At 43.7% G+C, this 23330-nt stretch overlaps 2 protein-coding genes across 12 annotated transcripts in view; one reads left to right on the plus strand and one right to left on the minus strand.

Moving 5' to 3' along the window:
* The window catches only part of LOC130293890 (phospholipase A2 inhibitor and Ly6/PLAUR domain-containing protein-like), a 116718-nt gene that overhangs the window by 31635 nt on the left and 61753 nt on the right, over positions 1 to 23330 (plus strand). Inside the window, exon 1 of one of the 7 annotated variants that reach the window (XM_056543115.1) lies at positions 21341 to 21521. The exons of the other annotated variants lie outside the window; for them this stretch is intronic. The gene's annotated coding sequence lies outside the window, so the exon portion shown is untranslated. Of the gene's footprint in view, positions 1 to 21340; positions 21522 to 23330 lie in introns of those variants that run through there. 7 annotated transcript variants of the gene reach the window in all.
* The window catches only part of LOC130293889 (phospholipase A2 inhibitor and Ly6/PLAUR domain-containing protein-like), a 134405-nt gene continuing 122004 nt past the window's right edge, over positions 10930 to 23330 (minus strand). For 3 of the 5 annotated variants that reach the window (XM_056543105.1, XM_056543104.1, XM_056543103.1), the window contains exons 2-6: positions 22893 to 23029; positions 21867 to 21983; positions 17776 to 17925; positions 15659 to 15805; positions 10930 to 11216 (exon numbers count right to left, since the gene is read on the minus strand). In XM_056543105.1, coding sequence (XP_056399080.1) covers positions 11095 to 11216; positions 15659 to 15805; positions 17776 to 17925; positions 21867 to 21983; positions 22893 to 22947 — 591 coding nt within the window. In that variant the 5' untranslated portion in view covers positions 22948 to 23029 and the 3' untranslated portion in view covers positions 10930 to 11094. The remainder of the gene's footprint in view (positions 11217 to 15658; positions 15806 to 17775; positions 17926 to 21866; positions 21984 to 22892; positions 23030 to 23330) is intronic. The other 2 variants (XM_056543106.1, XM_056543107.1) reach the window with 1 other exon arrangement.

The raw sequence follows: 23330 nt of genomic DNA on the forward strand, positions 1-23330 counted from the left end.
GGATGTCCTAATATGGACACCATAATAAAGTAAAAAATAGCGCACTTACTGTGGTAGTCACCGGTGTTGCAGTTGTCTCCTGTACAACATTGCACATGGACTCTTTTTTCTTTATTCGCAAAATTTGAGAGGTACTGCACCTTGTTGCAGGGAAGGCCGGCATTGCAGCCCTTTTTAATCAAGCGATATTCTGTGTCATCTGGGGTGAGTGAAAAGATTAATTATCAGGAATCATCAGGCCGACCACATCATTGTCTACACAAGTTACTAGGTTCTTGAAGGCAATGGGTGAAACCAAAGAAAATTGGCCAAAGTCTACAAATATAGTAAGAATTTATATGCTGAGGACTAGGAGGCCTGGCTGACAAAAGAGCTAGAATCATGTCAGTGTCTACATGACTACATGAGTAACTAAGTTCTTAAATGGATGAAACCAAGGGAATTTTATAAGAGTCTTCAAATATTGTAAAATTTCTGTACTGAGGACAAAGATATCTGGCTGATAGCAATGCAAAGGACCCTTCATTAACCCTGGGGCCAAGTGGATAAGAATAACAAGCTCTGGGCCCCTCTTTCTAAGGCCCATTGCAGCACACGGTCTTCCTATGTGTTACATAGACCCAAAGCTATTAATGCAAATTAGATATTTTTTTTTTACTTAATGCACAATGTATTTATTTAGAGCAAATTCCACCTTAAATGGGCACTTTCATAAAAAAAATTTTTTGCTATTGCACTCCTTATGGTAAATTAAAAAAAAGCTTTCTAATGTACTTTGTTTAAACAAAATGAAGTTTTCTATGTTTTATTTGTGTTTAAAAAAGCTGCCACTAGGTGTCTCCCTATTTGTCCAGAGCACATTTTCCCCCATCTCTTGCATAGACTTTGGACTCCTGCTGGCCTGTCAGAAGTCCAAAATCAGAAAATGCAGTCTGGAGTGCTGAGGGGTGTGTGGGCAGCCTTATCCAATCATAGCTCATCTCACACTGAACTGCTCTGGGCTGTGTGTAGCAGAGTGAGGGAGGAAGTACTCCCCTGTATGACTTCAGATGATGTCACGGCTGCTGGGGAACGCCCCTTCCCAGTCTGTGTATCTGACTGAGACTGAGCAGAAAATACAGAGCAATATCAAGGTAGATTATCATGATGGGGCAGTGAACTGGGAGGATTATAACATTAAAGAACATCATGAGAGGTACTCCTCAATTCATATTGGCCTGTTAGAAGACCTGACAGGTCCTTCAGCTTTTATAGTCACTTCATTCAGAATCTCTAAGTAGAACCAAAAAGTTTTTTGGTTCCACTTTTAATCTGTCCACTTTGGTGATTGTAGGGGTCTTAACAGGGGACAGGACAAGAAGTTATTGGTATGGTATAGCACTAAAACAGAAATATTCACATCTGTATATGCACTGTTCAAAAAAATAAAGGGAACACTAAGATAACACATCCTAGATCTGAATGAATGAACGAATCGTATGAAATACTTTCGTCTTTACATAGTTGAATGCGCTGACAACAAAATCACACAAAAATTATCAATGGAAATCAAATTTATCAACCCATGGAGGTCTGGATATGGAGTCACACTCAAAATCAAAGTGGGAAACCGCACTACAGGCCGATCCAACTTTATGTAATGTCCTTAATACAAGTCACAATGAGGCTCAGTAGTGTGTGTGGCCTCCACGTGCCCGTATGACCTCCCTACAACGCCTGGGCATGTTCCTGGACTAAAGCATCCACCATCTCCTGGACAGTTTGTTGGTGGATGGAAGGAGACATGATGTCCCAGATGTGCTTAAACGAATTCAGGTCTGGGGAACGGGCGGCCAGTCCACAGCATCAATGCCTTCCTCTTGCAGGAACTGCTGACACATTCCAGCCAGATGAGGTCTAGCATTATCTTGTATTAGGAGGATCCTAGGGCCAACCGCTCGAGCATATGGTCTCACAAGGGGTCTGAGGATCTCATCTCGGTACCTAATGGCAGTCAAGCTACCTCTGGTAAGCACACGGAGGGCCACCCCACACCATTACTGGAGGATGTTGTAGGCAGCAGAACATTCTCCACAGCATCTCCAGACTCCGTCACATCTGTCACATGTGCTCAGTGTGAACCTGCTTTCATCTGTGAAGAGCACAGGGCAGCAGTGGCGAATTTGCCAATCTTGGTGTTCTCTGGCAAATGCCAACCGTCCTGCACGGTGTTGGGCTGTAAGCACAGTCCCCACCTGTGGACGTCGGGCCCTCATACCACCCTCATGGAGTCTGTTTCTGACTGTTTGAGTGGACACATGCACATTTGTGGCCTGCTGGAGGTCATTTTGCAGGGCTCTGGCAGTGCTCCTCTTGCTCCTCCTTGCACAAAGGCGGAGGTAGCGGTCCTGCTGCTGGGTTGTTGCCCTCCTACGGGATCCTCCACATCTCCTGATGTATGGCCTGTCTCCTGGTAGCGCCTCCATGCTCTGGACACTACGCTGACAGACACAGAAGACCTTCTTGCCACAGCTCGCATTGATGTGCCATCCTGGATGAGCTGCACTACCTGAGCCACTTGTGTGGGTTCTAGATGCCGTCTCATGGTACCACTAGAGTGAAAGCACCGCCAGCATTCAAAAGTGACCAAAACATCAGCCAGGGAGCATAGGAACTGAGAAGTGGTCTGTGGTCACCGCCTGCAGAGCCACTCCTTTATTGGGGGTGTCTTGCTAACTGCCTTTAATTTCTACCTGCTGTCTGTTCCATTTGCACAACAGTATGTGAAATTGATTGTCAATCAGTGTTGCTTCCTGAGTGGACAGTGTGATTTCACAGAAGTGTCATTGACTTGGAGTTACATTGTGTTGTTTAGTTGTTCCCTTAATTTTTTTGAGCAGTGTAATAGATTAAAAGCTTTGTAATACTCACCGATCCTATACAACTGGGAGATCACTATACATTCTGTAGAGTTAGGACACTGAACTGAGACCCCGTCACATGTGTAACTGTTCGCTTCCATACATTGAAGACATTCAAGAGCAAGACCTGAAAGACCGAAAATAAATCTTATTGTGATAGCCTGGGAGATGTAGGGTATGGGGAGTGTAGCTGTGCGGTTACCAAAGGGTGTCCGTTAACCCTTGCTATTTGTGACGCTAGGGGGCAGGTTCCTCAATAATGCTTGTCCTACCGCCACCCTTCCCAAGAGCGATAGGGAGGTAGATAATAATAGAATGTCCACAACCGGAGAGTTTTCTGAAACAGGTATAACTTTTACTGAAGATTTTCTGCAAGCTTCCATAACGGAACAGTCTCTTATGTATACAACTGCTTTCTTTGGAGATTGACAAAGGTTGGGACTTTAGCAAATTAGAGTCTTTAGGTATGATGCGCTGTTCCACTGGATTTAGGGGATTAGTTGCGGTCCAGTAGTCACGCTAGCATTAGCGGGGGTAGTTTAGAACTCACAGTTTTAGTTGTGCTGAGGCCGGTAGGTTTTGAGGCCTAGCGTGTCTTTGAAAGTGGCGCAGATCCAACCTGCTAGTCCGGCATCCACGAGAGCAGCAACCCAAGAGAGCGATAATTGGCTACAACTCCCTTATATGGGCAGGGGCTGGACTAGCGTTAATTGGTCCATTACTGATGTCAATCACCATTACAAAGATTTGTGGGTAACACGTGACCCAAGGACCTCCTAAGGTCCTCCAACATACCATAGAGGAGATTAACATGGTCACATGACCGAAGGTCCTGCGGCGCTAAACAAGGTAAGTACTATACATTATCCGAGATATATACTATTATTAAATATATACATATATTAACATTAGACAATTAGACTTAAGAAGAGGCGACTAGGGGCTGTCCCACCTGAGGGACCCTACCTGAGCGTAGTTACTCTGTATTGGGGACCTTTACACTAGGTACGGTATGTAATATGGTACCGGGCCACCACATTATTATGGGAGAAAGGTTTTATATGTTAATTGATCACAAAAACTTGACCTACCTTTAGTTTGCAAATGTTTGAATCCTCAGGTGTTGTTCTTTACCCAGTTTGACTTTTTAAGTACTTATAAGCCTGGCTCAATGAATAATAAAGGGGTACTCCACCGTTAGGCATCTTATCCCCTATCCAAAGGATAGGGGATAAGATGTCTGATCGTGGGGGTCCCGCTCATCTCCCTGCTGCACTTGGTGAACCCCATAATCTCGGCTGCGGCACCCCAGACAAATGATGCATGGAACGAACTTCGCTCCGTGCCGGATGACTGGCGATGCGGGGCTGAGGCTCGTGGCGTCACAGTCAAGGCTGCCTAATGCAAGTCTATGGGAGGGGCCGTGACGTCTGTCAGGGAGATCCTTTGGATAGAAGATGTTTAGGGCGGATTACCCTTTTAAGGGGAATTGGAGTATAAGGGTTCCAGGATCCTTGACTGCAGAAAGGTTTAATGGGCATTTCAATATTTAGTACAGGGATGGGTATGGACCTGAGGAGAGGACTTGGGTCTAAGCAAAGGATCTACACGCTGAGAGGCTTCTTGGTCCCGAGACCCCTCATAGAAGGCTGTACTGGGTGACATGTCCCAGCAACTAGTTCTTAAAATGGTAAGTATCCCTTTTAAAAACTTCTGTCACTGTGACATGTCATAGGTTTTGATCAATAGGGGTTTGGATGCTGGGAAGATACCAAGGCAGAATAACTCGACAGAGTGCTGCGCCCATTTATTTCTGTTCTGCTTTTTTTGTGGTGGCGGGGTGTGTGGTGCAGGGCAGATGGCATTAACCCCTTGTATTCGTGACGCCAGGGCGTGGTTTAGCCTATACCCGAAGGTATACCAATGGATCCTGAGCTAGGCACGGGGGCAATAAAGACTCCAACGTCAAGTAACGGACAGCGGTAGCTTTATTGAGGTGGACAATTGGTAAAGTCTATACAGTTCAGCCAGGGCCCAAGGGGGTGACCAGTGATGCAGAGACCTTTAAGGGTTACTCCGCCCCTAGACATCTTATCCCCTATCCAAAGGATAGGGGATAAGATGTCAGATCGCCGGGGTCCCGCTGCTGGGGACCCCCGGGATCGCTGCTGCAGCACCGTGCTATCATTGCTGCACAGAGCGAGTTCGCTCTGTGTGTAATGACGGGCGATACAGGGGACGGAGCAGCGTGATGTCATGGCTCCGCCCCTCATGACATCACGGTCCGCCCCCTTAATGCAACTCTTTGGCAGGGGGCGTGATGACCCCCTCGCCCCCTCCCATAGACTTGTATTTAGTGGGCAGGCTGTGACGTCACGAGGGGCGGAGCCTTGACATCACGATGCACTTGACAGATGACAGGGATTGACTTGACTCATAAAGCTGTGACTTTATCTTACTTGACTTGATGGCGGCTGCAGGACTGGACTTTGAGGTCTCCAACACTCTGGACACACACACTAGACAAGACTGCACTGGACCTCAGGAGAAGAGAGAGAAGCTCCACCCAGGGATTATATGGGGGAGACTAGCAGGGAGCCCATAGGTCACTCTTGGGATCACCTGGTCACTGGTACCTCCTGGGTAACAATCACATGACATATCACATGGTATAACTCTTAAACATTACATTTTATGAAACATGGTAAAACATATTTACAATGAGGAAACAAGTGCAGGGGCCTTGGGGACACGGAAGGAGGCTGCCTGACAGGACAGCAGGAGCACGGGGTAACACTTCCCGTACTGAGCCACCACATTTTTTTTGTAAAATGGCACAAGTGGTGCATGGAGCTATAGAAAGTCATATAGACAAGTAGACTGTAGTCATGAAAAAAGAAAAGACTTTACCTACCACAAGAGATTACACATAAAGATCTTACCTATCGATGAGATGACACAGAAGATAGTAAGGGAGAGAATGAAGGATCTCATTGTGGTTGAACCAAGGGAAGATCTATGTGAGATACATGTGACAATTATATATATATATATATATATATATATATATATATATATATATATATATATTTATATATATTTTGCCTTTACTTATGTTTAATCGTTATGTGTCAATATTGTCTCCTGGATGCCAGGCATGCTTCAAGCCATTGTGCATGTGATCAGCTGATACCTTCTAGCGAATGACTCACCAGAAACTTATTTTGGAAGTTTCTTACTGCTTTTAGAATGATATTTATGGTGAAATTATGGTACCGGACAGAAGGCCAAGCGAGCACATTGAATTGGACATAGACACACGGGTAATGATAGGGCATAGAGATGAGATAACTTACAGCAATTCGATTCGTCACAAACCTTGCGGCTCGGCGGTTGCTGACCTTATCCTGCATAAATTAGTTCAGCTTTCCGGTGCTCCGGTGGCTGGAAAAGGTGGATACAGTCCTAGGAGAGAGTCTCCAGCCACCGGAGCACCTGAAAGCTGAACTCATTTATGCAGGATAAGGTCAGCAACCGCCGAGCTGCGAGGTTTGTGACAAATCGAATTACTCTAAGTTTGCTCATCTCTAATAGGGCTACTGCTGTATAGCCTTGATGTAACACATGGAAAAGTCTTGTCACAATGTTTTATATAACACCTATTCTATTATTTGAAGTCTGTACTCTAGATCTAGAGTGTAATATAGATCTTATTTATAACCAAAACCATGCAGTGGATTCCTACAAATCAATGAAAAGAGGTTGGCTTAAAAGGGTACTCTGCCCCTAGACATCTTATCCTCCATCCAAAAGATAGGGGATAAGATGTCTGATCTCCCTGCGGCACCCGACGTTAGTTTAGAGCATCGGGTGCAGCGCCGGAGGCTCGTGATGTTGCGACCACACCCCGCTCATGATGTCATGGCCACGCCTCCTCAATGCAAGCCTATGGGAGGGGAGGGACGGGCACCACGCCCCCTACCATAGACTTGGATTGAGGGGACGTGGTCATGACATCATGAGCGGGGTGTGGTCGCAACATCACGAGCCTCCGCCCTGCATCACCATTCATCTGGCAAGGAGCGAAGTTTGCACCGTGCACTGAATGTCTGGGGTGCCACAGCCGAGATCACGGGGGTCCTGCCACCTTTGAATAGGGGATAAGATGTCTAGGGGCGGAGTACCCCTTTAAGCCAGTTTAGTACAGACGGGTACAATGCTCTAGTTTAGAACTAGAACATTTTTAGATTTGATGCATCTCTATCATAAATGCAGAATGGAGAGAAAAGATGACCACAAACAACGACTTTACCATGTGTCTATAATAGTGGGCAGTGGTGGAGAAAGGATGCATGATGTCGGGATGGTGTCGGAATGTTGTATGGTGATAAGAGGTTCGTTGAAGAATAGACCTCACGTCATTCAGATACGTAATGTATGAAGTAAGGAGCTTAGTTATTCTCCTACACCGATTTTTAGGACATTTCATTTTCTCATTTTTTGGAGTCTCCGTGTCCTTTCTTCTTTGCATTTTTCAGTTATTTTTGCCTATTCTTTTTTTTTTTACTATTTTTTTGTGGGATTGTTTTTTCATAGGAGGCATTGTTCTCCTCTCTAATTCCTAGAAAACCCACTTTTTTGCAAATTTACATAAGCCCTAGTCCAGATTAAAAAAAAAAAGGATTACTGCGATCAGTCCCAGACTCAAACCAAAAATAGGCCCTGGAATTTTAGATTTTGGAATTTTAGCAGTCCCTTTTGGTCATGGGTGGGGCTATGCAAGAATAGTTCCACCAAAAGGACTCTGCTGCACCAGAATTTCAAATTGTACTTAGTTTAGTCTAACATGTAAAACTGATACAACTGCTGGTGTTTTACTCAAATCCTTTTTTAAGCGTACTGTAGCACATTTTTCTGCCTCATAAGTGCATAGCACATACCTACATCTAAGTAGCGTACTATCTTGTATAGAGGAGCTAGAGGATAGCACTAGCTACCATAAATCTTCAATTTAAATTAGAAAATTAATCTTTTAATCTTAGGGATTGTGAAGCCCTATTGTCTCCTCATGCTGCCGCCAGCTCTAGGCTGTGTCATTCAGCCACTATATGGTTTACTGATGCTGCTGGGCCTGGGACATTACCTAAAAATGTTTATGGCAGCACTGGCTACCATGAATCTTCAATTTAAATTTGAAAATTATTCTTTTAATCTTAGTGATTGTGATTATGGTCTCCTTATGCTGCCGTCAACTCCAGGCTGTGCCATTCAGCCACTATATGGTCTTCTCTTGCTGCTGCCAATTCCAGGCTGTGTCATTCTGCCTGATTATGGCCTCCTCATGTTGCCATGTGACTCCTTGTTAGATTGGGTTTTGTGGTCATACAGTATTAGTTCAAAGTAAACACCGGGACATTAAACTTGGGAATCTAATCTTAAATTAAAATAAAAAAAAATCGTTGTAATCTTTTCAAGATTAAGGCCCTATGGTCGTCGACGTCATATATTACATGTGGAATTATCAGAAGAATCCAATGAAACAGCTTGGAGCGATAACAATGAACCATAACTGATTAAATGAAACATTCGCACTTCACAGTCAGGGGGGTGCTCAGAAGCAGGGGCTGGAACAGGTGGTATCTCGCCTGGCTGAGGACCACCAGCTTGATGCTCACCAGAATGGGTAATCAAAAAATTCTAATAAATTCAAATTAAATGAAATCAAAATTACATAAAAAATCTCCCACATCCAGATGCTCTGCAGCAGTGATTCTAATAGCGATGCCTGTAATCTGCATGTCGTACTGAATAGCAGTATTATTTCACTAACACAGCACACTCCCTATGCGTGCTAGGACAATGCAAAGTGTTCTACACCCCTATTGAGCCTCTCTGTAGGCCGGAAATAGGCGTTTTTAATAGCGATTCGCTGCAAATAAATTTGGTCCGTACCAAATTTTTTGGGAAAATTCGGGAATCGGCCGAATCAAATTTTTCACTAATCTCCACCTATAAGTAAAATGCACTCTGTTCATGGTGAAAATGCACTAGTTTAGGGGATAATCCCAGGTTCATCTTAACCCCTTAACGACCACGGACGTAAATGTACGTCCTGGTTTGGCGGGATGTCCCGCACCAGGACGTACATTTACCTCCTATGTATGACCACGAGCACCGGACGAAACGATGCTCGCGTCATACACGGCAGGTTCCGGCTGCTAGCAGCAGCCGGGGACCCGCCCGTAATGGCCGACATCCGTGATTGCACGGATGTCCGCCATTAACCCCTCAGATGCCTTTGAATGGATGATCAGTTCGCCCGCAGCGCTGCCGCAGCGATCCGATCATCCAGCATGGCAACCAGAGGTCCCCTCACCTGCCTCCGGCTGTCTCCCGGGGTCTTCTGCTCTTGTCTGAGATTGAGCAGACCAGAGCAGAAGATCACCGATAATACTGAGCAGTGCTGTGTCCTATAAATAGCACTGCACAGTATTAGCAATCAAAGGATTGCTATAGATAGTCCCCTATGGGGACATAAAAAGTGTAAAAAAAAGTTGAAAAATGTAACAATAAAAAGTAAAAAAAAGTGAAAAATCCCCTCCGCCAATAAAAATTTTAATTGTCAGTTTTTCCCATTTTACCCCCAAAAAGCGTACATTTTTTTAATAAACACATTTGGCATCGCCGCGTGCGTAAATGTCCGAACTATCAAAATATAATGTTAATGATCCCGTACGGTGAATGGCGTAAATGTAAAAAATAAAAAAAAGTCCAAAAATGCTGCTTTTTTGTCACATTTTATAAAAAGAAAATTAATAAAAAATGATCTTTTTTTATATGCAATATATATGCAAATGTGGTATTTAAAAAAAAAAGTACAGATGACGTCGCAAAAAATTAGCCCTCATACCGCCCTATATACGGAAAAATGAAAAAGTTATAGGTGGTCAAAAAAGGGCGATTTTAGATTATTGATTTTGTACAAAAAGTTTTAGATTTTTTTTAGGCGGTACAAAAATATAAAAGTATCTAGCCATGGATATCATTTTAATCGTATTGACCCACAGAATAAAGAACACATATCATTTTTACGCAAAAATAAAATTGGCCTGGTCCTTAAGGTGAAAATGGGCTTGGTCCTTAAGGGGTTAAAGAGTTAAATAGGGCATAAAGAATTAAGTCGGTTTCAGCTCATCTGATTTGGAAACCTCGGATAGCCGTAATGGTTCTTTAAAAATGATTTACCCTCCATCCAAATGAATGACAGCAGGAAATAGGGAGGGGGCACTACTCCTACTAATTTTGTGAGCAATAAAGGGGGTGCAAAGGGTCTAAATACTGATGTCTATGAGAAATTATTTTTTTTCAAGTTTGGGAACAGACATTGCATTACATAGTTTATGGGGTTGACCAAAACAAGGGTCCATTAAGTTCAATCTATATCCTTACTGTGTTGATCCAGGGGAAGGCAAAAAATCCTTATGAGATTGATGTAATTGCCCCATACCAGGCGGAACCAGGAGTACTGTATTCATGTATCTCCGACTCTCCCATAGAGATGCATAAAGAAAGCCTATTGACCTCGCTTCGTGCACGACGAGAGCCAGGGCACCGTACAGAACACCGCAGGGGGTCCCAGCAGTCAGATCTCCCGCGGTCAGCCAATAGTCCCCTATCCTGTGATTATGGCTTAAAGGGGTACTCTGCCGCTAGGTATCTTATCCCCTATCCCAGCGGCGGGACTCCCGTGATCTCGGCTGCGGCATCCCAGACATCCGGGACACGGAGCAAACTTCGCAGAGGCTCGTGACATCACGGGCATGCCCCCTCAATGAAAGTCTATGGGAGACTTGCATTGAGGGGGTGTGGCTGGGAAGTCACAAATGGGACGCGGCCGTGACATCATGAGTCTCCAGCACTGCACCCGACGCTCTAAAGAACTCCAGGTGCAGCACAGAGATCACAGGGGTCCCCAGTGGCTGGACCCCCGCGATCGGACATCTTATTCCCAATCCTTTGGATAGTCTGTGCGGAGCCCTAACCTTATTAGATGAAGACCGCATTTTGAATCACATTGATTTGGATGCTTTATCAGGGTTTTATTACACCATTTCTCATGTTTCTTTGTCATTATGTTGGATATTAGACAATGCAGAGCTTTTCTAGGTTTAGTTCCAACCTTCACAACATTTTGTTATTGAATACAGGTAAAACGCATGGTCTCAAGTTCTTCCAAGCCTATCAATGCTCCAAACTTATATTGGCAGGCCAAAGGAGATCCGCAGCCTTTAAAATTTTGTACTTGGGTAACGTGATCTGTAATAAAGAACATTGGAGATTATTCAGTGATATCAATTATGTTCATAAGTTACTTTATGGTAACAACTTGGTAGAACTGCCTAGAACAGTGTTTCCCAACCCAGTCCTCAAGGCACACCAACATTCCGGGTTTTTTCAGTTACTCCATTGGAATAGAACAGGGAAAAATAAAAATCCTGGACTGTTGGTTGTGCCTTGAGGACTGGGTTGGTGAACACTGGCCTAGAACACCCTTTTAGCCCAGGTTTCCACACAGACTCCCTGATGAAGCGAGTTGCGAAACAGCATAAGGGTAGTGCGTGACCAGACCCTGTGAGTGTAACAGCATAAGGGTAGTGCGTGACCAGACCCTGTGAGTGTAACAGCATGACTCTGTGACTCTGATTGGGATGTGGCAGCCGGTTGCTTGGTATATGCTCTTGGGGGACATTGTGGTGAGACGGTGTTAGTAGCTGTATTAGCGACTCTACCTAGGTGCACCTCTTGTCCCCTTTTTTCCAGCTTCCACACCACGTCAGTGACATTTGTCTTGTTACCCTCCTTCTCTCTTGTTCGCCTTAGTTTACTGTGCACCTTGTGGCATTATTTGGTATTTTATAACTTCTTTGAATACTGTACTGTAGTTATTATTACTATACCATGATAGTTTCTTTGGCGCTTCTAAGAGGACAGTATATATCTGATTTCTGCACACATGGGGGGGGGGGAGGGAAACACACATCATAGTGCTGGGTTCACATGCCGGTGCATTGCCGTGGAATGAGATTTGCCATAGAATGAGATGGTCCGCCTCCATCACATCCTATTGGCTCTCTCTTGTCACGTGACATATTTAAACGTCACGCATCGATGCGCACAGCATTGTCAATTTGGCTATCACAGAGAGAGGATCTCCTCACCCTGTGATAGCTGAAGCTGTACGGAGCTCTCATGGCCTCTGTGGCCCGACAGAAGTTCACACATGTACGCAGCTCATACAGCTGCCTCATATACATTTACTGTTGATCCACAGCGCTATCGGGATCCCTATGCCCGATGGCGCTGTCATCAGGATCCCCACGCCCGCAGCTCTACACCCCGTCCCCCGCAGCTGTACTTCCCGTCCCCCGCATCTCTACTCCCCGTCCCCCGCATCTCTACTCCCCGTCCCCCGCATCTCTACTCCCCGTCCCCCGCAGCTCTACTCCCCGTCCCCCGGAGCTCTACTCCCCGTCCCCTGTGAACGCTCAGGGAGCGATCCACAGCGCTATGGGGATTCCTATTCCTGATGCCGCTGTCATCAGTGTGCGTCCCCGCGAGCGCCCCATGCCCGCAGCTGTACTCCCCGTCCTCCGCCCCCCGCAGCTGTACTCCCCGTCCCGTTAACGCTCAGGGAACGGGGAACAGAAAGTAGAGCATCGGGCGCAGGTAAAGTAGTACTGCGCATGCGCAGCACTACGCGAATAACTTAACCTGCGCCCGATGCTCTACTTTCTGTTCCCCGTTCCCTGAGCGTTAACGGGACGGGGAGTAGAGCTACGGAGGGACGGGGAGTAGAGCTGCGGGCATGGGGCGCTCGCGGGGACGCACACTGATCACAGCGCCATCGGGCGTAGGAATCCCCATAGCGCTGTGGATCGCTCCCTGAGCGTTCACAGGGGACGGGGAGTAGAGCTGCGGGGGACGGGGAGTAGAGATGCGGGGGACGGGGTGTAGAGCTGCGGGCATGGGGATCCTGATGACAGCGCCATCGGGCATAGGGATCCCGATAGCGCTGTGGATCAACAGTAAATGTATATGAGGCAGCCGTATGAGCTGCGTACATGTGTGAACTTCTGTCGGGCCACAGAGGCCATGAGAGCTCCGTACAGCTTCAGCTATCACAGGGTGAGGAGATCCTCTCCCTGTGATAGCCAAATTGACAATGCTGTGGAATGAGATTTGTGACGTTTAAATATGTCACGTGACAAGAGAGAGCCAATAGGATGTGATGGAGGCGGACCATCTCATTCTATGGCAAATCTCATTCCACGGCAATGCACCGGGCGGCAGCAGGGGGGCGTGATTATTGTAATTACAGGGGAGGGGAGTTCACAAGTGAAGGGCGGGGGTGAGGAGTAGAGAGGCACTGAGGGACAGGAAATCAGAGCAAGGCAGCATGGGGGATGACGATTTTTACTTCATCCTCCTCACCACCATAACCTGGAAGTGGCGAGAACTATGCGCCGCCGCTCCGGGAGAACGGCTGAATCGAATCAAGAAAGAATGACATGGATAGAGAGGTGCAGTCGTGGGGAATATTTGGGGGGTTCTAAATTTTGCATCATAGTACTCCTTTAAATAAAGATTTTCCATTTTATTTTCATTCATGTTTGGTGCTAGAGATGAGCGAACTTACAGTAAATTCGATTTGTCATGAACTTCTCAGCTCGGCAGTTGATGACTTATCCTACATAAATGAGTTCAGCTTTCAGGTGCTCCGGTGGGCTGGAAAAGGTGGATACAGTCCAAGGAGACTCTTTCCTAGGACTGTATCCACCTTTTCCAGCCCACCGGAGCACCGGAAAGCTGAACTAATTTACGCAGGATAAGTCATCAACTGCCGAGCCGAGAAGTTCGTGACAAATCGAATTTACTGTAAGTTCGCTCATCTCTATTTGGTGCTATTCTTGATAGGTGATTATTATTATTTTACTGTGCACTGAACAAATACCCTCTAGTTGCTTGACACTTTGGCCGGCATTTATCATTGTAGGTGTAATTGAAGCATTTTCTACACTTTTTTTGTGCGCTGGTAATGTGTAGGAGAACCAAATTTATTAAATGGTCGCAGAGCATTTGATAGATTTTGTGCAGGTCACATTTTTTTTTTCACATACACCAAAAAGCTAAGCTAAGTCTGGGCTGGTGTAGTTTTAGAGACTTTTTCCACAAAAAGGCGCAGTTCATAAAACCCGTCCATATCATGTGTAGTGCCAAAATCTCTGGATTGCAACTCAGCAGAAATGTGTAAACCAAAAGGCACAAAAAAAGGTGCAAATAAACCCCTTTTTGCGCCTTTTCTAGACACGAAAAACAGTCTAAAGACAATGATAAATGTCGGCCTTTGGCTCTATTTTTTGGCTCATATAGGTTTCCACACAGGTCTTATTTGGCATCTTTTGGACAACTGCCACTGCAGTTTTTGACCAAAGCCAAGCCAGAAGTGTATTTAAAAGGAATGGGAAATATTAACTGGAGGAGGGGTACTCCAGTGGAAACATTATTTTTTTAACCCCTTAAGGACCGGGGTTTTTTCGTTTTTGCATTTTTGTTTTTTGCTCCTTGCCTTTAAAAAATCATAACTCTTTCAATTTTGCACCTAAAAATCCATATGATTGCTTATTTTTTGCGCCACCAATTCTACTTTATAATGACGTCAGTCATTTTGCCCAAAAATCTACGGTGAAACGGAAAAAAAAATAATTGTGCGACAAAATTGAAAAAAAAAATGCCGTTTTGTAACTTTTGGGGGCTTCTGTTTCTACGCAGTACATTTTTCGGTAAAAATGACACCTTATCTTTATTCTGTAGGTCCATACGATTAAAATGATATCCTACTTATATAGGTGTGATTTTGTCGTACTTCTGGAAAAAACATAACTACATGCAGGAAAATTAATACGTTTAAAATTGTCATTTTCTGACCCCTATAACTTTTTTATTTTTCCGCATATGGGGCGGTATGAGGGCCCATATTTTGCGCCGTGATCTGAAGTTTTTATCAGTACCATTTTTGTTTTGAGCAGACTTTTTGATCGCTTTTTATAACATTTTTTATGGTATAAAAAGTGACCAAAAATACGCTATTTTGGACTTTGGAATTTTTTTGCGGGTACGCCATTGACCGTGTGGTTTAACTAACAATATACTTTCTGACCACAGTGCTCTCTGCTGACACCTCTGCCCATTTCAGGAACTGTCCAGAGTAGGAGCAAATCCCCATAACAAACCTCTCCTGCTCCGGACAGTCTGACCACAGTGCTCTCTGCTGACACCTCTGTCCATTTCAGGAACTGTCCAGAGTAGGAGCAAATCCCCATATCAAACCTCTCCTGCTCCGGACAGTTCCTGGCATGGACAGAGGTGTCAGCGGAGAGCACTGTGGTCGGACAGAAAATAAATTTAAAAAGAAAATAACTTCCTGTGGCGCATACAGCAGCTGATAAATAATGGAAGGATTAAGATTTTTAAATGGAATTAATTTTCAAATCTGTTTAACTTTCTGGCACCAGTTGATTTAAACAAAAAAGATGTTTTCCAATGGAGTACCCCTTTAATAGTGTTGTGTATCCTCCTTAATATGTTATTATGTTGAGACAAATCTATCAAGGGGTTTTCAAGTTATCACAGAGTAAATGTTCTAGAGTTGAATAGTTGACATCACTTCTGTCAATAATAGAATAATACGGATATAATACCTGGATCTTTGAATGTTCCAATATAATCCAAGCATTGGTCGTCTTCATTTAGGCACTGAGCTGTGCGGTCACTGATACACTCTTTCAGGCCACCTTTATAACAAGAGGTGCAGTTCTTTCCTTTGTGCTCTGTTGGCTCCGGAGGAACTAAAAGCCAAAGGGACAAAGATAGAAATGAGAAAGGGTTAATAAGCATCCTGATCCTGTGATGTCATCAGAAATGTGGTGGGAAGTAGATAAATGACCCCACAGACTACACTGTGCGCTGTCTCTCTCTCTCTCAAAGTGTATACAGTAAGGGTCTATTCACACGGCGGAATTTCCACCTGAAATGAAAGCCCAATACACTTCTATGGGATTCCTCACTCCCGTTGACACTCGTGGAACTCCCGTTGACACTCGTGGAACTCCCGTTGACACTCGTTGAACTCCCGTTGACACTCGTGGAACTCCCGTTGACACTCGTTGAACTCCCGTTGACACTCGTGGAACGACGGTCCCGTTTCGCGGGTTCTCCGTTTGGTCACGCCATGCGTGACCAAACGGAGAACCCGCGATACGGGACCGTCGTTCCACGGGCTCGGCCGAGCTCTACCTCCTTCCTCTTCCCGACCTTTACCTCTGTGTTCCATGTGAATTCTGGAATAAAGAAACCCATTCTTTGGCATGAAACCGGGTGAGTGCGTAGTATGTACTTTCTTTCTTTTCGTATGAAGTATCTCTGCATGTTCCATATAAGCGCACCCCTGACACCATTGCCGCACCACCCGTCCATTTGTACCAGCTCAGCCTCAGTGTTTACGGAACCGCTAGACCACACTACAGTGCCGGTTCTTTTTCTATTTGTTGCTTAAATTTGGAAATTCCGCCATGTGAATAGACCCTAATGGGGAGATTTATCAAAATCTGTGTAAAGGAAAAGTTGCTGAGTTGCCCATAGCAACCAATCAGATCGCTTCTTTCATTTTGCAGAGGCCTTGTTAAAAATGAAAGAAGCGAGCTGATTGGTTGCTATGGGCAACTGGGCAACTTTTCCTCTGGACAGGTTTTGATAAATCTCCCCCTAAGTGTAAACTGCAGAAGATCACCAGTTACTTTTTGGCTAAATGTGTATCAACATAGCAGAACTAAGTTTGTATGTGGAATCCAACCATTATGGCCCTGATTTACTATTGTAAACCCGACATCTTTTGTCGGGCTGTGCACCAGAATTTATGCCAGAATTGAAAAAAAAAAAACAACCAACTCTCCATTTTACTGAGAAAACCACAAAAAGGGGTGTGACCATCAGGAAAAGTGGGTGTGGTTGCCAAAAAGGGGGAGTGTCTCTGTCATTTAAAAAAAAAAAAAAAAAAAAAAAAAAAACGACATATTTACTAAGGTTTCCACAGAAAATTTGGTGGATTTGAGCTTAGGAAAACCCGACAGATCAGAGCATGTGTAAAAAAAAGCAAAATGTAGGGAAAAGTCCCAATTGTAGGGAAACCATAGTAAATACCATGGAATTTTTTTTGTAGGGAATAAAAACCCAAGCTATACAACACTCTTAGTAGATCAGGGCCATTATCTCAATCTGTCACTTGTGCTGTGACCTAGAACGGCAGGTAAACCTATTGAATTATCATAGCCAAAATATTTATCAGGTAGAGATTTAAAGGGGTATTCCAGGCCAAAACTTATATATATATATATATATATATATATATATATATATATATATATATATATCAACTGGCTCCGGAAAGTTAAACAGATTTGTAAATTACTTCTGTTAAAAAATCTTAATCCTTCCAATAGTTATTAGCTTCTGAAGTTCAGTTGTTGTTTTCTGTCTAACTGTTCTCTGATGACTCACGTCCCGGGAGCTGTGCAGTTCCTATGGGGATATTCTCCCATCATGCACAGCTCCCGGGACGTGACATCACCATTGAGCAGTTAGACAGAAAACTTCAGAAGCTAATAACTATTGGAAGGATTAAGATTTTTTAATAGAAGTAATTTACAAATCTGTTTAACTTTCTGGAGCCAGTTGATATATATATAAAAAAAGGTTTTGCCTGGAATACCCCTTTAAAGGGCAAAGTGATCTCTGTTACATGGATAAATAAAGTACTCACTGTAGTAGTCACCGGTGTTGCAGTTATCTTCTGTACAGCATTTCACATAACTTTTTATTTCTTGGTCATAAAAATTTGAGATATAGTTTACCGAGTCACAGGGCAAACCGGTATTGCAGCCCCTTTTAATTGAGTGTTTTATTAAATCATCTGGGGTAAAATAAAGGGTTACAATCTTGATCACATCACTTTCTACATAATCATCAAGGTTTATGAGAGCAATGGGTGAAATAAAACAAATATTAGAACAACACTACTGTAAGTAACAGATCGGTACTGCAGGGGAGGAGATTGGTCTGGTAGAGGACGGCCCCCCAAGAGCCTTTTGCCTCCAGCAGTGGGGAATATAGATAAAAGGGGACAATATAGCAAAAACCAAACTAGACCTCTCATTATGGTGCCAGATTTTGCCATGCAGGAGAGAAGGGCTAATATTTGTGTCCCCCACCATACATTTTCAATTACTCATCTGCCAAAGGAATACAGCCAAAAAGTGCTAAGACTCCTAAGAATCTTTTTATGGGCTCCATAGCAGCACACGCTTGGGAGAAACTGTTATGGCCTGGGCCATCAGCCCGAACCCCACTTGGGAAAAATGTAAAGGGGGTTAAAGGGGCACTCCCCTGGAAAACATTTATTTTTAATTAATTACCTTGTAGAGGGGTTGAGTAGTAAAGTAGCAATCTTTGCAGGTGATGCTAAACTCTGTAAAGTGTAAACCAATAGTATAGGCCAAAATCCAATCAAGTACCAATCACTGTTTGGCGCTATTGTATAACCAAAATAATCTAAAATGCACCAAACTGACACATAGAGTCATGAACAATATATACCTTTATTATTAACAATTAGAATAAAACAGCTTAAAAAAATCAGCAGCAGTCAGAAGAATAAAGGCTCTAGAAAAAAGGTACATGATGTCCAAAAAAGTACATAGGAAAACATAGAAAGAATAAACATATGGTACTCTGTGCAAGGTGGACTAAAAAAAGACCACAAAACAAATGTACGAATATACACTCATATAAAAAGCTGTAAACCCAGTACACTAGTGTAAACACAAAAAGGACATATATTGTTGTATAGCACTTATAATGTCACCTGCCTAATGCCCAGGGCAGTATTTAAAGGGAACCAAGGATGCAACCATGCATGTTTGAGGAGCAGAGCTACCTCCATAAAGGCTGGAGCATCAATTGTCCCTAAAGCAATGATAATAATACAAAACTGTCCATGCATATAGCTATCTGACACAGTGCCATATTTACAAGTAGTCAGGAGCCTACCCCTACGTCGTTTCGCTCACTCGCTTCCTCAGGGACTCAGTTCTTTTAAACTCTGTAAAGGGGTCAACACTATAGAAGACAGTGCACTGTGTACAGTAGATAACACTATAGAGGACAGTGCACTGTTACAAATGGATCTGGATAGGTTGGAGGTTTGGGCTGGGAAGTGGAAGATGAGGTTCAACACTGATAAATGTAAGGTAATGCACATGGGGAGGAAATATCCGGGCGGGGATTATGTATTAAATGGGAGAACATTTGGGACGACTGACATGGAAAAGGACTTAGGGGTCTTAGTTAATAGTAAACTTAGCTGTAGTGACCAGTGTTGGGCAGCTGCTGCCAAGGCAAATAAAATCATGGGGTGCATCAGTAGGGGCATAGATGCCCACGACAAGGAAATAATTCTGCCGCTGTACAAATCAATAGTCAGACCACACATAGAATACTGTGTACAGTACTGGTCAGACCACACATAGAATACTGTGTACAGTACTGGTCAGACCACACATGGAATACTATGTACAGTACTGGTCAGACCACACATAGAATACTGTGTACAGTACTGGTCAGACCACACATAGAATATTGTGTACAGTACTGGTCAGACCATACATAGAATACAGTGTACAGTACTGGTTAGACCACACATAGAATACTGTGTACAGTACTGGTCAGACCACACATAGAATACTGTGTACATTACTGGTCAGACCACACGTGGAATACTGTGTACAGTACTGGTCAGACCACACATAGAATACTGTGTACAGTACTGGTCAGACCACACATAGAATATTGTGTACAGTACTGGTCAGACCATACATAGAATACAGTGTACAGTACTGGTTAGACCACACATAGAATACTGTGCACAGTACTGGTCAGGCCACACATAGAATACTGTGCACAGTACTGGTCAGGCCACACATAGAATACTGTGTACAGTACTGGTCAGACCACACATAGAATACTGTGTACAGTACTGGTCAGACCACACATAGAATACTGTGTACAGTACTGGTCAGACCACACATAGAATACTGTGTACAGTACTGGTCAGGCCACACATAGAATACTGTGTACAGTACTGGTCAGACCACACATGGAATACTGTGTACAGTACTGGTCAGAACACACATGGAATACTGTGTACAGTACTGGTCAGACCACACATGGAATACTGTGTACAGTACTGGTCAGACCACACATAGAATACTGTGTACAGTACTGAGCACCAGTGTACAAGAAAGATATAGTGGAGCTGGAGAGGGTTCAAAGACAGGCAACCAGGGTAATACGGGGAATAGGACTACAGTACCCAGAAAGATTATCAGAATTAGGGTTATTTACTTTAGAAAAAAGAAGGCTTAGGGGAGACCTAATAACTATGTATAAATATATCAGGGGACAGTACAGAGATGTCTCCATGATCTATTTATACCCATGACTGTATATATAACAAGGGGGCATCCTCTACGTCTAGAGGAAAGAAGGTTTCTAGACCAGCACAGACGGGGTTCTTTACTGTAAGAGCAGTGAGACTGTGGAATTCTCTGCCTGAGGAGGTGTCATGGTGAACTCTGTAAAATAATTAAAAAGCGGTCTGAATGGATTTTTGAACAATAATAACATCACCGGTTATGGATTCTAGATTTATAGGAACAGAACGTTGACCCAGGGATTTATTCTGATGCCATATTTGGAGTCGGGAAGGAATTTGTACCTCTAGTAGGAGGGTTTTTTGCCTTCCTCTGGATCAACTCAACTCAGTAGGGACTCATTAGGGTTATAGGTTGAACAAGATGGACTCTGGTCTTTTTTTAACCTTATCAACTATGTTACCATGTTACCTGGTACCAAAAAGTTAAACAGATTTGTAAATGACTTCTACTTAAAAATCTTAATCTTTCCAGTACTTATCAGCTGCTGTATGCTCCAGAGGAAGTTCTTTACTTTTTTAATTTCCTTTCTTTCTGACCACTATGCTCTCTGCTGACACTTCTGTCCATTTAAGGAACTGTCTGGAGCAGGATAGAGTTAAACGACCTGAGAATGGTGGAGACCGTGACGCGATGTTGATCCGTGCAGTGGCCAGGTGGATCATCCGCCTTGGAGCTGAAGGTCCAGCAGGCTTGAATGATATAGTGGATCTCTCTCCCTTTATAGAATAACCGCTATTACCAAGTGAATTTGTTCCTGTGTTCTATTAGGATTTTATGAAGTTGTGCACTTTTTGAATTTTTTTGAATTTTTTGATGAATATAATAAAGTCTTGATTTTTCTCTACATGGACCGGGTCACGTGAATAAATCGATCCGGATATAAAAGTGGGGTTGCGATGAGGTCGGACAAAGTGCTTTTGCACGAAATCAACCGGTTAATCACCTCCTGAGCTTCCCGCACTTACCTCTGCCCCATGGACGGACTTCAAGCCTGTTAGCAGCTAGCGTCTAGACCGTGAGTTGCCGGACCCCTTTTCTTCGTTATTATTATTGTTTCATTTGCATACTTCAGTCCTGGCACCACTGTCACGCAGGATATTCAGTATGAACATGGACTACCACTATAGTCTGCTATTCGTGGGACCTCTATATTAGATATTTTGCATTTTTATATACCGTTAGATGCCACTGCCACTATCTTTTTCTACTTTACATAAGTAATTTACAGATCTGTTTAACTTTCTGGCACCAGTTGATTTTAAAAAATGTTCTCCAGTGGAGTACCCCTTTAAAGTGGACATGTCCCTTTACTAGTATGAAACGTTGAACTATAAAAGATTGAGCATCTAGCAATACTCACGGGGATGATAGAGCTCGGAGATCACCACACATTCCGCAGAGTTTGGACACTCAACCGAGACCCCCTCACATGTGTCACTGTCCGTTTTTAAGCACTCAAGACATTGAAGAGCAAGACCTGGAAGACAGAAGATTTATCTTATTATGGGATTATTTCTAAGGTAAAAACTTAAGGACAATGGGGGAGATTCATCAAAACCTGTGCAGAGGAAGAGTGGTTCAGTTGCCCATAGCAACCAATCAGATTGCTTCTTTCATTTTCCACAGGCCTCTTTAGAGGCCTGTGGAAAATGAAAGAAGCGATCTGATTGGTTGCTATGGGCAACTGCACCACTCTTCCTCTGCACAGGTTTTGATAAATCTCCCCCAATGAAACCAAATTAAAACCAAAACATATAATAGAAGAAGAAAAAACAGCAACTCACCAACCGTAGTAAATTCTTCGATTTTATTCCATTTCTTGCATTAAAACATACACACTGCGGGGAGCAATTCCGAGCAGACCGGGGGAGGTGATCAGTGACAGCTGTTTCTCACGTCCGTGCGTGCTTCGTCAGGCTGATGAATCGGCCTGACGAAGCCGGACTGGACTGTATGCTTTCCATTGAATGTGAACAACAACCTATACTGTAGGAAGATTACAGTCTAAGTTAACCTTCCATTCACTACAAGGGCACTAGGCCTGACCGTTTCAGTGCCAGACGGACCATTACCTTTTTGTTTTGCCGTATGAAGACCAAAACAAATGTAAATGAATCTATCTCAAAGGGAACATGTGGAATACATCCATAAAGAACAATGTACAGCACATATTCTATATATTTACTTGGATAAGTCTAGTTTGGTCTTCGGGTAATATTTTATGGACCACTGTTATGTGTTGAGGGTGTCCTTCATATGGGTGTCTATAGATAGGAAAGGACTACGTAATAAAAATCAATGGGTGGCACATGCCTCTGCATATACATGAAATAATATAAAGGAAGAGTCTCTATACCACAATAAATATACTGTATAAAGGTCTTACCTGTCCATGAGATGGCACAGAAGATAACAAGAGAGAGAATGAAGGATCCCATCATGGTGGAGATAACTGAAGTTGGTCGTCCGGTATCAGGTCTGATTCTCTGTATGTCAGATCCACATGACTATTATATTTATATGCTAAAATATGGGCTGATAAACAATTATATTCAGCTCCTGTATGCCAAGTGTGTTTGCAATCTGACACCTACTGCCAAGTCAACTCATCATTCAAATGTTATTTTTTCCAAATCTTTTTGGCTTCTTTAAAGGGGTACTCTGCCCCTAGACATCTTATCGCCTATCCAAAGGATAGGGGATGAGATGTCTGATCGCAGGGTCCCACCACTGGGGACCCCTGTGATCTCGGCTGCGGCACCCCAGACATCCGGTGCATGGAGTGAATTTCACTCCGTGCCGGATGACTGGCGATGTGGGGCGG

The sequence above is a fragment of the Hyla sarda genome, chromosome 10 (assembly GCF_029499605.1).
Source record: "Hyla sarda isolate aHylSar1 chromosome 10, aHylSar1.hap1, whole genome shotgun sequence".
In the NCBI taxonomy this organism is placed as follows: Eukaryota; Metazoa; Chordata; class Amphibia; order Anura; family Hylidae; genus Hyla; species Hyla sarda.